The sequence below is a fragment of the Actinia tenebrosa genome, unplaced genomic scaffold (genome assembly GCF_029948245.1).
Source record: "Actinia tenebrosa isolate PJP-AT-01 unplaced genomic scaffold, QUT_ActTen_1.0 PGA_scaffold0__85_contigs__length_37466705, whole genome shotgun sequence".
Taxonomy (NCBI): Eukaryota; Metazoa; Cnidaria; class Anthozoa; order Actiniaria; family Actiniidae; genus Actinia; species Actinia tenebrosa.
In genome coordinates this window covers 33,193,762-33,212,799 of record NW_028292569.1, presented here as the reverse complement: position 1 = coordinate 33,212,799, position 19,038 = coordinate 33,193,762, and the positions used below count along the sequence as shown (strand labels likewise).

Sequence of the window (19,038 nt, the reverse complement as noted above, 5' to 3'; positions counted from 1 at the left end):
CAGCTTTGATTTTATGCTTGAAATTTTGGAGGAGGATAATTTGGATTATATTACGTCTGGTGAGGGTATTTGGTAGAATTCCAAAAATATCCATACCTCGATCTCCCCATCAGAGGGGGATTGAAATTTCCAAGGGGTGGGAATGTTCTAAGGGGTTGGGAAATGTGACAAAAAATGCCCCACCCCCACCCCAAAAAACTTTTTTTCAATTGAACATCTTAAAACTAGCCTGCGTCACATCTGGAATTTTCTTCGTAAGAAAATTACGGATGTGACGCAGGCTACTTAAAACCCTTTTTTTTTTTTTTTAATTTTTATTTTTTGGCTTATTTACCTCGTAATACTCTGACTGGGATTTTCGTGAAGTTTATCGTGATAGATCTCTCATTCGTGCGACATGCGTGACGTTATGCGTGACCAAAGCGTGACAATCGACATCCAAAAAAGGCCTGGATGCGAAGGATGACGTCACATCAGCTGAGCTCCAAAGTGATCCAAGATGGCGGTCGTAATGGAAGGTCCTCTGTCTAAATGGACGAATGTAGTCAAAGGATGGCAATACAGATGGTTTGTTTTGGACGACAATACGGGTCTATTGTCTTATTACACGGTAAGTACAATGTTAAGCCATTCTACCCTTTGTTCGATATTTTTTAGAGACCTCAAATCGTAGTCTGTCATCATTAATAAGCTTAACTCTTATCTTCATTTTAGTGAAAATGACATAAGTCTGTCTTTACCCACGATTTTAATCTTTGTTTCAAATTTTGAATAGGTTTTTATAATATCTTATCTTCATATGAAAAACCACGAGTCCCAGAAAAATTAAATTTTGTAAAAGAACATTCTTAATTGGATGCCACAAACTAATAGATTATTAATGCTACATCAATTGATTAGAAATGACAATAAAATACAAACTAATTATGAAGTCTTTAAAATATTAGACGCTGAAGTTTGATTACCAAGTTAAGTTGTAAATAACCTGAAAAAAGTTAAATTAAGTTTGATAAATTTTGGAGACCAGACTTTTGCCTATCATAAAGTGTGTGGTTCCAGAAAATAGGTCAGAAAATCGAAAATTCCAGGGGGGAGGGGGGTCCAAGGAAAAGAAAAATACAGAGAGAGCCGATGCTATAACATGTACCACTAGCTACCTGTCCTTTCAAATTCAGCACTTCGTTGCTAGCCATCACGTGATATAAATTTTATTTGACTGCCTTTAATCACCAAAAAGTTTGGACATTGTTCTCAGATTTCGGTATGAATGTACCAACTTTTAAATAAATTATTTACTTGATGTTTTTATTCCTAAATACAAGCAAAATATAATTGTTCTTACTTGATTACATCTTTTCTTGCTGCTGTTAGAGAAACAGATAAACGAACTAATTAAATAATATGGGAATCCATGAGCAATGTCCGACATTTTGTCAACTGTAGCACAATCCAACAGAATCTGTATCATACGACAGTTAATGCTCAAAAGGCAGAGTTATGGTAATGTAACAATTTTTTAATTATTTTATCAATTATTTTTGTATATTTATTTAGTCCAAGGAAAAAATGATGAGAGGTGCAAGACGGGGCTGCTTACGATTAAAGGTTAGACAAAATATACTTAGAAATGAATATCAGAACTCAGCATTGATGATAGACCACTAGTTGGATTTGACTAAATAAATTTATTTACCATAATCACTGAACCTGAGGCATATAATGGTTTTTTAGTATGATTTTAGACTGAATATCAGGGTACAGAGTCCACAAACCATTCTAAAAAGCCCGGGGGAGGGTACTCCCATATATGGACTATACGGGGATGATCCACTGAACAGGGTATGGTTTTTCGAGCTTCTTGTCATAAACAAGGTATGCAATTTCACTCAAGTTCCAAGTTCTTCCAGAGTTTCCTGTCATGATCAAGGTTTCTACTTTCGTATTGACCGAAACTGGTTATTATGGTTGTCAAAAAACGATACGCGAGATGACAGGATAATTGAAACAGGAACTCAGTGTAATAAAATTAATCTTTTGTCACAAACAGGGTCCACAAATTTGAGTTTTGTTTATCATAAACAGGGTACCCTTTTCAGAATCCCAGCGGAACACCCCTACCCGAATTCTTGCGGAGTCCCCCCCCCCCCCCCCCCCCCCCCGGGCTAAAAAGTGTGTGCGAGGAAAGTGTGGGAAGGGGGAGGGGGGGGGGGTGCTAAGTTTTTAAAATATGAGAGACTAGTATGGAAAAAGGGAAAAAGTGTTAGCCAGTCAGATTCAAGCAAAGGATAAACTACTGGGCTACAGGGCACGAAAAAAGCGCTTGCAAACTAGCAAAATGCGGGTGAAATTTCGTATTTTTATTTTCAAGTGATAAAAAATTTAAAGTCCTAGCTAAGTTTTGCAAGTATTACCACAGTCCAGAAATTGAAGGACTGAAAAGTTTAGAACCCACATCAAGATAGTAAATCTTTTATTCGCCATGTCCAATCGCTAGTGACTTTGAAATTTTTGCTAATGAGAACAAAACTTAATTTAAAAGTTAATTTCGTGCCTGAAACTAGTACAAAATGATGCATGTATATTGGATGGCTTCAGTAGTGCACAACAAACTTTAATTTTTACCATACATTACTAAATTTACATTTAAAAAAATTTTTTTCTTAAATAATAAATACTTAAAACAAAGACGTGTCACTTTACAATATACAGATATACACAAAAAGCTATACATAACATTTTCTGTCTCTTTTCCTTGTATTTCTCATACACGTTTTTTTTTTTTGCTTACCTCCTCCTCTCACATTTTTTTTTAAAGTGGGTGTTTTATTTATTTACAATAATATACATATATTGATATTTTTACTATTCATGTTGCTTTTTTTCATTATTATTATTATTTTTTATTTATTTATTTATTTTTTGTTACCGACCTCCTCCCCTACTATTTATATGGCATTTGAATGTTTTTGATGAAGAAAAGAGAGAGAGAGAAAAAAAATGTGACATTTTCTATTAAATTTAGATTGTTCTTCTAATTATTATTGTCGACTAAATTTACATATAAACTCAAAATTGTTTTCTTAGGGTGCAAACTTAGGAATTGATGATGAAGATGACAGTACTTTCACCATCAGCTGTGACCAAAAAACATTTCATTTTCAAGGTATTTACAATAGAATAAACCAACAGAAATGAAAGTTATAAATGAAAACATTCAGCAAGTTTTCCTTATTAAGCCAATTGTTGAAACTAATTTTAGAACGTCAGTCCACATTCCTTTATTTTTTAGCTCGCGATTCAGAAGAACGTGAGCAATGGATTCGAGGACTAGAAGATACGATAAAAAGACATTCTCAAGTTAGGAAGGTAAGCAAGAGTAAAGAAGTAATCTTTATTCAGGGTTCACATATGGCCGAAAAAACTCGATATGAAATTCATTTTATTTCAACAAGCAATAACAAAACAAAACAAAAATGGAAATTTGGCTACATGTTGTTAAATGGTTGTACATGATGAGAAGACACATGAATATGGATACATCTCGAAGACACAAACTTATATTTTTCAAGAAGAGAATCGCACATGTGTGTGGTCAGAAATGTTTAGTTTATAACTTTGATAAAAATCGTTAAACTTGTAATTGACAGGTTTTCGACGTTGTCAAACGATGTCCTCAGAAAGTGAAGTACAAGTGTACATTTGTACTTCACTTTCTGCGGATGGCATTTGGCAACGTCAAAAGCTGTCAATTAAGAGTTTAACGATCTTTATCAAAGTCATAATCAAGTTCTTGCTGCTTGGACCATTTGGCTCAATTAATGTGTAGTTCCAGAAATTATCCATACCCCCCTCATGGAGGAATTTTTTAAAGACACCCCCCCCTACCCCCTGGAAATTCCAATATTCTTCCATACAAACTCTGTAATTTTTGTTCTTTCTCTGACCCCCCTACTCTTAGGAAATTCCAAATTCCTCTGTGGGGTGGGAATGGATAATTTCTGGAACTACACAAGCTAGAGAGGTCCAAGCTAAAGAGGTCTTAATTTAAAACATTACACTGTAGCTAGCAAACTATTCAAAGCCTTCCAGTATTGCTGTTTCATTATCTTTTCCGTTCTTTTTTCATCAACCAGAGAGTGGTGATCGGGAAAGATTTTGAGCATTTTGACCCAACAAGAGAAAGTCTTGATCAAAGACTAGCAGAGACTGAAGCTTATTACAAAATATTAACCAATCAAATCAAGGTATCTAAAATCTTTAGAGGATTTAATCTGTAAATGGGGAGGAAGGGAACAACACATCAAACATACTGGAGTTATATAACAACATTTGCACGATGACACCATTGACCTAGTTATACCACAATCCCTTGCACTCTTTCTTTTGTTCAGTTAATTTTCACCAATTGTCTTACTATTCTCATGAGGGAGTATAAATTTAAATAAGAAAGAAAATTCACGAAGCATCTTGGTAGTGGGAGTCAAATGATGCCATCATGCAAACGTCCTATTTATTGCTTGAGTTTCCAAATCAGAATTGTGTTGGTTGATCACAGACTCATTTACTAAGGGTAGCCCCATTTCAGTGTCAACAGAGCTCTATTTTTTTGCTGGACCAGTATAAAACAAGGTTAAAAGAATAATAATCTCCCACGTTTCCATGCAGGAAATGCAAATTACACAACTTTTAATAAGTTCAAAATTGTGTGACTGCCACCCCTGTTTTTAACCGACCCCTCCTCCACCTTCCCCCCTGTACTTTATGACCATTTTCTAAAACTGGTAGACTAGAAATGTCTGTATATACTGGCAAATTAATTCTTACTCATCCAATTTGTAGCTTGACATAACAAAACCATGGGGGAGGGGTGGGGAGGTGAGTGGGGACTGGGACAACTGGGTCAAAAAGTGGGTTCCAGAGAGAGGGGAGGGTCATATGGGAATTTTGCAAACTATGCTACACATATAATGACATAATTCATCAATCCTACATGTATGTTCCTTTGCAGATAATGAAAAATCAGATAAATGCTGATGTTGACAGTCATTTATCACAAGTAAGATTTTGGAGTTTTTTATTTTTGGAGAACTTTATATTTCAATAAAATCAAAGTAAATACTATCTACTTAGTGACTAATAGTTGCTATCACTCAACCAGAACATTCATCATACAAAGACAAATCCACAAGAGACCATTTGTGTCTTTTGTTTAACAAATGTTCTGGTTGAGTGATAGCAACTATTAGTCACTAAATAGATACTATTAGTTAGTATTTAGTTTGATTTTTATTTCATGGTTTAATTGCATCCACTCTAGCCAAGAAGGACTACTTATTTATTTTGTTGTTTTTATTCAATAAAGCACTACTGTGTCTAGCAGGTTAAAGCTTTCAACTTATTAAATATTTATTCTAATTTCATTAAGTATTTTATGCAAAAATTCAAATTTTTTTTGAAATACTATAAATATTATATAGCAGGAAATTGGAAGTACGTTCATTTTCTAGAAATAATTGAGCAACAATAGAAGACAACACAATGCATACAATATAAAACAATACACTACTATACAATATATGCATTGTATTCGTCTAGAACATGAAATTATTACCAGGAAATCAATGTTTTTTCAATTTACAGTAAAAATTTCAAGAATTTCAATCCAATAGACTTATTATTTTTGTCACTAGATGACTTTATCTGCTGTATGGATGTCGCTTTGCTAAATGAACACAAATTGTTTTAAAGTCGTCAAGTTATTGTTTTGAAGAAAATATTTTTGTTCTGTTGTTGCAGAGATATGCTGTACTCAAGGAGTCATCAGAAGTAAGTAGAGTATTAAGTAATCAAGAAGTGTATGTAGAGATACTATAAAGAAATTAACTGACATTAGGTGACAATGTTTTCCCATTTCAGACCGCTTGTCGCTCCCTAGAGTATCATTTCTTTGTTTCACGGTTGTGCATGAGAAGGCACATGAATATGGATACGACTCAAACAAGAATCTTATTCTCGAGAGCATGACATATATTCATTTTTTATTCAAATTTGTACTTTTTCAAGATAATAGAAAGACAATATACCTCTCTTCCTTGGACCTAATGTTTTCCCATTCCAGACCACTTGTCATTCCCTAGAGTATCATTTTTTTGTCTAATGATTGCACACGAGAAAACTATGTACTTATTGACTGAGTGGAAGTGCCGTACAGGAAAATATTTGCACGGATTCGAGCAGTGCGGTACAGATTCGTACAGCCCTGCTCACTCAAAGCCGTACGCCCTGTTCATGCCATTTTCCCGAAGGTTTTTTAAGAGTGCATGCATGATAAACAGGAATATGATACAATACAACTCAAACAAAGGATCTTTTTCTCAAGAGAATGACAGTTGGTCTAACATGGGTTACAAACATTACACCCAAGTCATTAAAGAGGTGTGTTTTCACATTATGTGTACAGAGAGTCTTTAATTTTGATTGGGAGAACCTACGTAGCACTCAGTTGATGTAATGTATTTAGAAAATCTGTTGTATATTGTCATTCTATCTATTGTATTAGGTGTGATTGTATTGATTGTATTGTATGATCAATACTACATCACATCAACTGTTTGCTACATATGTTCTCCCAGTTTTGATTCCTTACTTATGCCTCAGACATCACATAAAAAGTTTTGCCTCCTGAGATGATCCTCCCCTCCCCTTGGAAATTTGAATCTCCCTTCACGGGGGGGGGGGGGGGGGGGGGTATGGATGATAGAGCTATGAATTACACCCTAAAGATCGAGCTGACATACGAGGTGCTTTAATTTGCTTTTCAGAACATGTTGGATTCTGTTGGCAAATGTTTACAACTAATGTACTCAATTAAAGAAGAATGCGAAAAATCTATTCCCAAGGCACCACAGGACACCCAACCCTTGCTGGACATCGTCAGTGACCATTATTCTGAAGGAGATCAATCAAAGAGTAACCTTGTTCAAAATCAGATCCCCAGTGATATTTCTTCGTCTATTACCTCAGGCGAGAGAAAAAATGACACCTCTCCCGAAAGACGGACAATGCGACAGAGCAAAAGCGAATCATCGCTATCTCTTGAAAAACAGTCACCTTCAAATGAAAACGAAAATGATGATGAAAAAAAACTTAAGAGCGTAATGTCGAAATCAAGTTTGGAACTAACTACTCCAACGACAGAGGTAGCAACTTTAAATTTCGACACTTCTGTCACACCCGTGGAAAATTGTACCGCTCGTCCAAATATTCCAGATTTTACCTCTCATGTTACATATGCTATAGCCTCTCCTGTAGTTGGTGATGTTAGTGTACCACTTGCGTCGTATTCCAGTAGTGACGAAGAAGATGTGGAGTTTTTTGACGCATCAGAGTTTTCAGAGAACCAAAGTATTGAACAGAAAGATGTAACAAGGTATTGTGGAATTTAGAATGATGCACTTTAACACTTTAATATTAGACCCTGGACCCTTTCTTTTTTTTTCTTTTCTTTTTAAACGGCCGTTTAATTTGTTTTATTTTATTTAGTCACTAATTTTATTTTGGTATTAAATTTATTTATGTAAAAAGAAAGATGGTCTCAGGGTCCAGCAGCACTTCACACGTGCGTTCACTAATGAAGTACAGTTTTTGACCAATCAGCGTGCATGTACTATCCTAACTACATAATAATAAGCAATAGCGTTCATTTCTCCAAGGATAAAAAATGTATTGTACTTTGGTACATCAACATGGGCACTGTGACGTCATGAGAAAATGCTCTATAGCATGCACAGAATTGTAGAGTTTGCCATCGCCACAAAATAGGATATTGGTGATATCAAGTACAGTCTTTCCACTGGGCTGAAAGCCCCCAAAAACTTCAAAAACCGGCATTATGTTTTACAAAAAGAAAGAACAACCATTACTTCTTACGTTATTTTTACAAGAAAAATCAATTTTGAATTACCTCTTACATCCTAAAAAGATGCCATTTTGTTGCCACAGAGGGCCTCAACTTATAGACACTTTATTCTTCTTTCTTATTCTTTCCCTTCAGTTCTCAAAAACCAGCTTCCTTACAAGTTGCAATCCTAGATGATGAAGGTGAGTACCATATATTTCATCATAGCTGTGTCACATGTTCAGACCCCCAGACCTTACCCGTCAAGTTGCTTGTAGGTTCTCTCCTGTGTTCCTAGAGTTTTTTTTCTAGTTTCTCCAGTTTACCTCCCTCTTCAAATATCAACTTTTAAATTCCATTTGTCTGGTTCCAGAAAATTTCCATACCCCACCATGGAGGATATTTGAAAAAAGCTCCCCCCACCCCTCTGGAATGTCCAACTTTCTTCCATACGAAACTTGTAATTTTGTTTTTTCCTCTGACCCCCCACCCCTGGTAATATCTTAATTTATCCATGGTGGGGTATGGATATAAATGGGTATTGAACGTCACATTCCAAAGACTTACACTGTAGCTTACCACTGTTTAGATTACTGTCATTCAAGTAAATTGTTGGAATACAGTTCCTTTACCTTGACATTACTGTCGACTTATTTGATTGACAGTTGTCTAATGCTCATAAACATGACAACTATCTCAATCAGCGCATAGCGCATGAAAACTGTGGTAACTGTTCACCTTAAGCAGTCTAATATTTTACTTAATTATCATTTTAAAATATCTGAACCTTTTTTCTTGTTATGAAGACGAATATGAGCCAATGGATGAGGATGTGTATGGGAAAGAGTTAGGAGGTGAGATATTTAGTTTTATTACAGATTTGTCTTCCCTATCAGTGAGATAAAGCCATATCACTGAAATGATACGATATCACTTATTATCAAACTCATGAATAATGCATGAGGAAAACACAAAAGAAATCACGACCGTGAAGAGTGTTGTAAATCTGATACAAAACTGTGTTCATTTGCATAAACTTTAAGTTGGTTTTTCTTGGTCAAATTCACTTTAATTTTGAAAATTTTAGTGAAACACAAAGGAGCTAACCTAGACGTTTGATAAGTCATATACAGTATTCGTGTCCGTGTTGTATCAAATATACAATCACTCGGCTACACCTATTACATGGTAAACTGTAAACTGTGAGTTTCATCGTTATTGTATCGAACCTAATCGCGTAATAAACGAATTAGCTGCATGCTAAGAGCCTGATATCTTTTTTATTCTCAAGTTCTCAATATTACATCGTTCAACTTGCTTGCTTGCAGACTCGCTTGTTCACAATATGATATGGAAACTCGTGAATACAAACAATATCAAGCTCTTAACATGTGTTAATCTCTACATATCAAGAATGTTATACCAATAGCCCTAATAATATTTAGGATATCCAAATATGCCTTAAGACCAAATTCCACCAAGTATCCCTTATATTTGGTCAATCCATATTATAGACATGAAAAACAGTGGTGGGTCCAAAACGATTTCAAGGGGGTGTTGGATGGGTTACTGTTCCCCAGAAAGGCATCACATGGGAACCGGTTTTGAAGTTTGTTTTTCATTGTTTAAATATTTCTCAATGGAATCAATGTATTTATGATGATGTCCTGTCTTTCAGCTGATGCAGTAGAGCAACATAGTAGTGTTATTACTCATTTGTTATCACAAGTCAGGCTAGGAATGGATCTGACAAAGGTAAAGATAATTCGTCTCTTGCTCATACGTTCCTCAGATTTTGATAGCACATGATTGACACATCTTTTCAGTCCAGAAGTTGTTTCAGGGTTTGATCTCTGAGTTAGCCATGCCTGACATAGTTCAGCCCAGAGGTTGTTTCAGGGTTCGATCTGTGCTCAAGTTATTCGTATCAAGTAAACTCTTCTGATTGTCATCATCTATTTTAGGTTGTGCTGCCAACATTTATCTTGGAAACAAGGTCTTTATTAGAGATGTATGCAGATTTCTTTTCTCATCCTGACCTCTTTGTAGGGTAAGTATGAAGGATTGCTTAGCTGTGCCGTATTTTGTGAAGGTGTTGTTTTTAGGTTTATATTATTGTTACTTGTGTAATATATTTGTGGTGATTATTGATGATTATGACAGTATGATGGTGATGATGATGATGATGGTGATGATGTCGAAGATGATGATGGGGATGTGATGGCAATGATGTTGATGGTGATGATGATGATGGTGATGATGATAGTGATGATGATGTTGATGATGAGTATGATAATGATGGTGATAATGATGATGATGATGTTGATGATGATGGCGATGTGATGGTGGTGATAATGATGATGATGATGATGATGATGGGGACGATGTGATGGCAATGATGATGATGGGGATGACGGTGATGATGATAACGATGATGGTGTTGATGGTGATGATGGTGATGGGAATGATGGTGAAGTGATGGTGGGGGAAATGATGATGTTGGTGATGGTGGTGGGATGGTGTTGGGATGGTGATGATGGTAATATCAAAGAGCTGTACACCAAATGTACACAATAATAACTGTGTCTTACAGCTTAATAAATATAAGACATACAGCGCTAAATACAGCATTGCGAGGCTGCTGAGTCTCTACATCAGTGGAAATGTCTGCAGTCGTCAAGACTCGCTCATGTCGATTAGAAATGCCTAACAACATAAACATTTTGCGTCAGGCGCGCAATTATAATGATGATGCTTATGCTGCTGTTATTTTTCATAGAATCGTCGATAAGAAAACACCAGAAGAGAGAATCATACAAGTTCTCAGATGGTACCTGTCTGCGATGAGTGCTGGGAGAAAAGTAAATGTCATTCAACCTTAGTAAATTCCCTATGCCAATTTTTTTTCGGTCGCTCATGGGTGCAAACTTGTTGAGCGACCACCAGGAAAACGAAGGTGCGAAAACTACGACTTATGGAAACAGTGTATGCAATACTGTAAAACATTTTTTTACATGTGAATGTTTGTTCTTCCAGGGTTCGGTAGCAAAGAAACCCTATAATCCTATTCTGGGAGAGACGTTTCGTTGTTTTTGGACTCTACCGGAATATGCTTCTACTAGAGATAAGGTAAAGCCAGCAGACTAGCAGAACACAAAGAAGGGCCATGTAAAACACATGTCACCCTATGTAACACCACACCACACCACACCAAACTACGCCACACCACACCACACCACACCACACCACACCCCACCATACCACACCCCATCATACAACACCACACCATACAACACCACACCAGATTGCAACACATCACAACACACCACGCCACACCACGCCACTCCACACCACACCACACCACGCCACACCACATCACATTACTACACCACGTCACACCACATCACATCACAGTGCCACACCACACCACACCACACCACATCACACCACACCACACCACATGACATCACACCACACCACATCACACCACACCACACCACACCACATCACAACGCAACACACCATACCGCACCACATCATATCACACCACACCACATCACACCACACCACACCACATCACACCACACCACAACACACCACACCACACCACATCACACCACACCACACCACATCACACCACATTACACAACATCATACAACGCCCACCCTACCCCACCTCGCCCCACCACGCAACACTACAACGCACAACACTTCATCACAACACACCATACCACACAATACCTTACCACAACACACCACACCACACCACACATCAGGATCAAACAGCATTTCACCATACCTCACCACTCCACTTAACTTGTCAGTGACAGCTAACAATAAGTTTAAAATGAATAATCTTCATTAACGTTTCTTTTCTATTCCCCAGACGCCTGTCAAAGATGGTCCTGTTCCATGGGCATCAAAAGATGACGTGACATTTTTAGCCGAGCAAGTGTCACACCATCCACCCAGTATGTCACACTCTCCCTATTATCCAATAGACCTAAAACTTTCTCTTAATACTTTCATTGAATGTTTTGCTCTACAGTCTCAGCTTTCTACGCCGAAAATCGTACCAAGAAAATCTCATTTGGCGCTCACATTTGGACCAAGTCTAAGTTTCTGGGTTTATCTATTGGAGTAGAAAATGTTGGCCAAGGTAAATACCATCCCTTGTTTTCCCCCTCTTCCTATACCACAGGAAACCCATTAAATTGTGATTGAATGATCACGAATTTTTTAAAGAAATACTATTAATTTTATTATGGTTTAATTTAAGGCTGCGTATCTGTTATACCACATGACGAAGAGTATGTCTTAACCTTTCCCAACGGTTATGGAAGGTAGGTATATTGGGATATCTGTGGCACGAGTAAAAAATAACATTGAAACGGGCACTGGGAACAGGCTTTATATAAATGGCTTTATACTTCTAATTCCTATATAATGGTATACCCTATGCGTGCAAATCAAGGCTTATAGAAAGTAGATCTATTGGGATACCTGTGATACAAGTCGAAACTAGTACAACCTGACACCTAGGGACGAACTTCTTTCTTTTGCGAGCGGTATGCCTTATGCGCATGCGCATGGATAAAGGATCGTTTATTATGACACAGGGAGCCCAATATCTCGTCTTTTTTAAAGGTCGATTCTCACAGTCCCGTGGATGGAGATTGGTGGTAAAAGCACTATAACTTGTGCTAAATCTGGATACAGCGCTTCGATACAATTCCACTGTAAGGTAAAAAACCATGAACGTCAATCTTCTGTGTTTCAACCTCCTGTATTTCAACCTGTGTTTTATGGTTGAAATTCCTGAAATAAAAAGAGGGAACTACTATAAAAGTTGAGGCATCCACTCTCACAGTTAACCAAAAAATCCCTTCTCTCGTTTAGTTAATACCGCTTGTTTTATGACTTACGACTCATCTGCAGTGGCGTAACCTCGCTTAAGAGCAAATCATTCTCAAACGTTAGCTGTAATGTAAAGAGGTGCAGCTTGAACAATACCAATGTTTTGAAATCCCACTGACTTTTAATGACTTATAAACGATAAGCCTGTGCAAATGAGTCTGTTGTCTTCAAAATAATGTCAAACATGTGTGATTTGTAATGTACGGTTCGAACGCGCCGTGTAGTGTCATGACGTGACGTATCATCACGTGAGCTGCTATGACTTGACGTTGCGTTACACGGTTTCTGACGTGTTATGCTGTGCCTTGTCGTGTCGTGAAACACACTGTTTCTTACTATGTCATGTCATGCCATGCGATGACTTAACGGGACGTGACATAAAGTGAACTTCCATGACGTGGTGTGAGTTGAAGTTCCATAATGTGCCTTGCCACGATTCATTATTTTTACTGTGACATACCATGCCAATCATTAATAATATAATAATAATAATAATAATATTTATTTATAAAGCGCAAATACAAATCTGTTCTAAGCGCTAGTAAACAAACGACAAAGACAACGACAAAATAAAAACTGTGCAGTGCCATGACGTGACGTTGCGTGACATGACTTGACGTCGGTGGCCATTTGCCATGTGCCATGCTATGACGTGAAATTGTAACACAAACTGCTCATGCCTTTTTGTCCTATGATGAAGCATTCTTCTTGTAATAATTATTTTAAATTTTTTCTATTTTAGCCATTTTATGGAGGAAAGAAACACCGCGTGACTTGTGAAGTATTGTAAGTGACAACCATGAAGATTCATTATAAATATAAAAATCTTGCGTTACGAAAATGGCGTGACCGTGTGACGGTGTCATGTCGAAGCATTTTCACTGGATGAGGAGTTGTATCGAGCGCCTTGGTCGTTCAAGGACTTAAAACTTCAAAACTTCAAAACTCCAACAGGTTTTCCCATTTTAGCCCACATGTCATTCGCTAGAGTATCATTTCTTTGTTTATCGGTAGTGCATTAGAAGAAAGTTGAATATGGATACAAATGAAAGAAAAAATTTTATTCTCAAGAGAATGACACGGACCAGTATGAATTGAAAAACCATAGTTAACGAAAGGTCTATTGTTTTACTATCCTTCTAACCAGGGCGCCAAATGAGAAGAAACCATTCCTGACTATCAATGGTGAATGGAATGGACTGATGTTCGCTAAGTACGCTGATAAAGAGGTAAGATCATTAGATAATTATAATGATTGTTAAACCATGGCCTCATCCTTATCTCGGGAAAACGTTGTGTGATGTTGAAAATGTTGACGATGTTGACGATAATGGGGATGGTAATAAGTAAGTCAGAATATTCACAAATACCAACGTGGATAAAGTAAAGAATGCGAAACTTAAAAATACAAACACTTTAAAACTCCACGGACCTTCACTTGTACATGTGATAAATCTCTGGCCAGATCTTTGCAGTGATTGCACTGGGGGGAGTGGGGAGGGCGGTGGCATATCTTCAATAAACAGGTTTTTCCTGAACAACTGTGTCGTTGATGAGAAGTGTAGATACAATTATATATTCTACACAATATCGAGGCTAACCCTGAGCAACAGACGATTTAATACTGGAGTATTGGAAGTAGTTCTTTTGCTGCTGCTAATGTTAGAAAACGATGTTATTGATAATGATAATAACGATGAGGATGATGATGATGATGATGACAATGATCAGGATGAAGATGATGATTGTGTTTATAGCTACATCAGGCTATTGTCCAGTCTAAACAAAGACCACTTCATTTATGTGCTTCCAGGAGGAAGAACTCTTCATAGACGCGAAGAATTTCCCTACCTATAGAAAGCTAGTCAAGAAAATCGAAAAACAGGGAGAGTACGAGTCAAAGAGGTAAGTGATGCTGACAACTCCTTTATCCCATCTTTTTCTCTCTGTCTTTTCTTCCCACGTGCATTCCACTTGTATTCCACGTTCTTTCCACATGCATTCCACGTGCATTCCACTTGTATTCCATGAGCATTCCACGTGCATTCCAAGTGCTTTCCACGTGCTGTCCGCGTGCATTCCGCGTGTATTCCACGTGTATTTCATGAGCATTCCACGTGCATTCCAAGTGCTTTCCACGTGCTTTCCACGTGCTTTCCACGTGCATTCCACGTGCATTCCACGTGCTTTCCACATGCATTCCACGTGCTTTCCACGTGCTTTCCACGTGCTTTCCACGTGCTTTCCACGTGTATTCCATGAGCATTCCACGTGCTTTCCACATGCATTCCACGTGTATTCCACGTGCCGTTTCTTCCTCCTTCCTCTTAGATTCAAACTTTCTGTTTGTTATTTTTTTAGATTGTGGAAAGATGTGACTTATAACTTGAAACATTCCAACGTAGATAAAGCGACAGAAAGCAAACACAAGGTAATATGCTTTTAAACGATCGAGACATTTCAAAACCTAACCAAGCCTAACCAAAACGTTCAATTATTACTTAGCTCGAGGAAAGGCAAAGAGCAGAAGCAAGAGAAAGAAAAGAAAAAGGATTAAATTGGGAAACCAAGGTATAGTAAGCATATCTTTTAAGAAGGGGAACTATATAGACCGCCATGGCACGCCTCGGTATACAGATATAGAAGGGGACCAAAAAAAGACCTTTGAGGCACGCCTACGTATACAGATATTATTTGTCTTTGTTGGAAAGGGACCAACCTAGAACACTGTGGTACACCTTGGTATAGAAATATCCTTGATACTTATTAAAAGGGGACCAAAACAGACCTCTGGGGTATGCCATGGGTATGCAGATATCCTTTGTGCTTATTAGAAGGGGACCCAAATAGACCGCTGTGGTACACCTGGGTATACAAATATCCTTGGTATTGGCACGTAGTAAAAGGGAACCAAAACAGATCTCTGTGGTACGCCAAGGGGATACAAAAATCCTTAGTACCTATCAAAAGGGTAGCAAAACAGATCCAAAAAGAGAATACGATCCATTTGTTGTGTAAAGACCTTCTTTGAGACTTGCCAGCTGGCCGTTGTAGAGAGGTTGGCTGTTTAGTAGGTGGTTGCCCAATAGAGGTTGTTCTACAAGTTTAATTTTGTTAACTTTTTCTCTTAATCTTTTAGTTATTCCACGATGTAGGAGGTCATTGGCTGTACGATAAACCGCTACAGAAGATTCTAAATAAGGAAAGCTGAAATTCATAGGAAATTCTGAAAATTGTTACAAATATTTTGAATTATTTTATTAATGTAATTCGAAGCTCAAAAGGAACAAGGAAATCTGAAACGCAACAAATCCAAAGAAAGATGCAATTTAAGGAATTAGGAACTTGCACTCCTGGGTCACTTTGTATTCAAACGAATCCCAGAAAGAGGAGGACCATCTCGAATGCGAACTTTCAGGTCATGATACAGAAGATGGGAGTCGGGAATGGCAATTTAAGGATATAAAATTGGTTGTGAAAATGTGTTGAATGGCAAGAGGTTGCTGCGCAGCGCATATTGTTATGAAATTCCTAATAACATATTTAGTTTTATATTTAGGGATAGATCACGTGACCTATTATAAGAAGTCCCCAAATTTACCAACTTTTTTAGCCGTTAAATAAATTACAACTACACGCCAAACATTAAAAATTAGCGTTAAAATTTTTATGGCGCTAAACTCAAATCGCATTCCTGCAAGTGAAATAAATTGATCACTCAGGACTGTCTCTCGACTGTCTTTAGAAATTGCCTACAACTTGTGAAATTTTCAAGTGTTTCAATTGTTCGTTGATGTGTAAATTCCTTTCATTACTGTGGACTGTAGTCAAATTCTAAAGAATAATTACACGCTGACGAAGCTGAGGTTGAGTAATGGGATCCGTGAAATGGCCTATTCGTACTCTCGTTTTCTCGAAACCAAAGAGTTTGCCTGTGGTACCCATACTGAATCATTAAAAATTAATAGACCTTGTTACCTTGGATGTAATGTTTTCCCATTACAGACCACGTGTCATTCTATTGAGAATGAGATTTATTTTTTGAGTTGTATAGCATTGTTGCGTCTTTTTACGCGCAACCGTTAAAGAAATGATTTTCTAGAGAAGAACACGTGGAAAGAAATGGAAAAACGGTAGTATTTTTTACTTGGAACGAGTTGTTCTCCAACACTTCGCATCCAGTTTCGAGTTCTCTTTGCTCAATCTTAGGCCCCGTCCACACGTATCCGGAAATTTTTGTATCCGCAAATTATTTTTTTGCGGATACGAAAATGTTTGCGTCCACACACAGCGTATTCGAATCGTTTTCACCGTCCACACGTATCCGTTTTCGTAAAATTTGCGGATACGGACACAAAAATTTCCGGATACGTGTGGACGGGGCCTTAGTCTTGTTTGTGCGTTATAATTTAGCTATTCAAACAAAACACGTGGTAATTTAATCAATTCGTATTACTCCGTACTACGTATATTACTTACTATACAATGGGCCTTAAACATTTGTACATAATAGACCTCCTCGGCTCGGACGTAGTGTTTTCCCATTTCAGACCACGTGTCATTCCCTAGAGTATCCTTTCTTTGTTTAAGGTTTGCGCTTGGTTGCACATAAGAAGACACATGAATATGGATACAACTCAAACAAAGAATCTCATTGTCAAGGTAAATAAAACGTGGTCTGAAATTGGACAACATTACGTCCAAGCCAAGGAGGTCTATCGAGGCTAAGACTGAGCAAAGGCGAACTCGAAATGGGAGTATTTTCAAATCATAATTTGGTCTCCGTAAACCAAATCGAAACTCCTTCGAACCTACCGACCGCACAATTTAGACATTCTTCTCTTAAATGCGAATCTCTGAACAGTGTTTAATGTCTGATTATTTTAAATATCGTACCAAAAGATTCAATGCATGTTAAATAAGTTACGTCATCGAGGCCATGTTGGTACCATTTAACAAAAGATTTCTCATTAGCATACATTGTTAACGGCAACGCAATGGCCGTCTTGCTTTTGTCTTTTGACTCTCTTGGGAATGCTTGCAATCCATCAATGGGTCTAATAAAAGAAAATGTTTTTAACACGTAACTTTAATACGTTTAGTCGATAAAAGTCGTGCTCTTCGTACTCATAAATATAGACCCTTTGCATGTGACGTCAAAGCGGCTCCATCTGGGGGGAAAAACAAAAGAATTTCAATCCTGAGAATTGGATCCAAGAGAATATGAACTAAGAGAAGGAATCCTACCTATATAGCCTTGTAACCATCATGTGCACAGTTTGATGCTATTTTTGCTTGGAGATATTTTGAGTGAAGAACCTGATTGGTTGATTTCTTGAGGGTAGGCGGCTTCCAGTCTTGCAGTAAACAAAAGCCTGTGTTTTTGTTGTGGACGTAGCGAAATATGGCGCTTTTCGTGTCCTAAAACGAGGCATTAAAGGGAAGCATGATTATCGCGCGGGTATGGTAACGAGTTAGAAATAGCATCAATGATTCTAAAAGTAGCATCAAAGTGTGCACATGATGGGGCACGGGGATTCCTTCTCTTAGTTCATTTTCTCTTGTTGGATCCTATTTTGTGTTGTCCCCCAGATTGAGCTACATTCCAAAGTGCTGCATTTACTAAAGTGAATTTATCTGGCGCGTCTTTGCAACAAAGTCGTATAATTAGTGACTAAAAGTCAAAGTAAAACGGAAAAAAACAATGGAATTAGTGTCTGCTAAGTATTATGCCTGTTTATTTTTCACAAGCCAAATTAAATCACTTAAGTATTTAGATTTAGTTCTTACAGATATATTTTAAGATTTTTTATAGAAAAATTCTGTATTTTGAACGGGCCAAAACCCGCGTGTAAAAAGAAACTTGCAAGCAAAATAAAATGCAAGAATAAAGCCAGTAATTAACCAACTAATTAGATAAATAAACAGCGCAGCGCACTGATTCTAAAAATAGCTTAAAGATTCGGACAAACATTGCATTCTGTTTAACCGCTACGAGGATTATACGAACCGATTTTATTATTTTTACTTAAAGTTACAATAATAACCCATGTAAACTAAGATTAACTGCGATCGGCTGTGAAAATTATCTGCTGAAAGTAAACTTGTAAGTTTGTTTGTCCGAATTTCGCCTTTGTCTTCGTTTTTATGACGTCACGGTTGCGCTGCGCTATTGATAAAATAAACTAATTAATTGATTAATTAAAATAACTAACAGCTAATTA

At 37.3% G+C, this 19,038-nt stretch overlaps 1 protein-coding gene across 1 annotated transcript; it reads left to right on the top strand.

Annotated features, from left to right (window-relative positions):
* Positions 1-477: 477 nt before the first annotated feature.
* On the top strand, positions 478-17,901 carry LOC116302763 (oxysterol-binding protein-related protein 9). The gene is made up of 24 exons (XM_089024321.1): positions 478-610; positions 1,555-1,605; positions 3,085-3,163; positions 3,290-3,366; positions 4,134-4,244; positions 5,009-5,056; positions 5,797-5,826; positions 6,822-7,429; positions 8,054-8,100; positions 8,704-8,751; positions 9,576-9,652; positions 9,862-9,947; positions 10,677-10,758; positions 10,934-11,026; positions 11,784-11,868; positions 11,946-12,056; positions 12,177-12,240; positions 12,545-12,641; positions 13,557-13,600; positions 13,962-14,043; positions 14,628-14,719; positions 15,176-15,245; positions 15,320-15,385; positions 15,954-17,901. Exons 1-24 carry the CDS (start codon positions 500-502, stop codon positions 16,023-16,025), a joined length of 2,331 nt encoding a protein of 776 aa, XP_088880447.1. The 5' UTR covers positions 478-499; the 3' UTR covers positions 16,026-17,901.
* The last annotated feature ends 1,137 nt before the right edge of the window (positions 17,902-19,038 follow it).

Excerpts from the sequence above, each read along its gene's own strand:
- LOC116302763 (XM_089024321.1), top strand. The coding sequence starts at position 500 with ATGGCGGTCGTAATGGAAGGTCCTCTGTCTAAATGGACGAATGTAGTC. Across the intron at positions 611-1,554 it reads GTCTATTGTCTTATTACACG|TCCAAGGAAAAAATGATGAG; the intron begins GTAAGTACAATG and ends ATATTTATTTAG. Across the intron at positions 7,430-8,053 it reads GAACAGAAAGATGTAACAAG|TTCTCAAAAACCAGCTTCCT; the intron begins GTATTGTGGAAT and ends CTTTCCCTTCAG.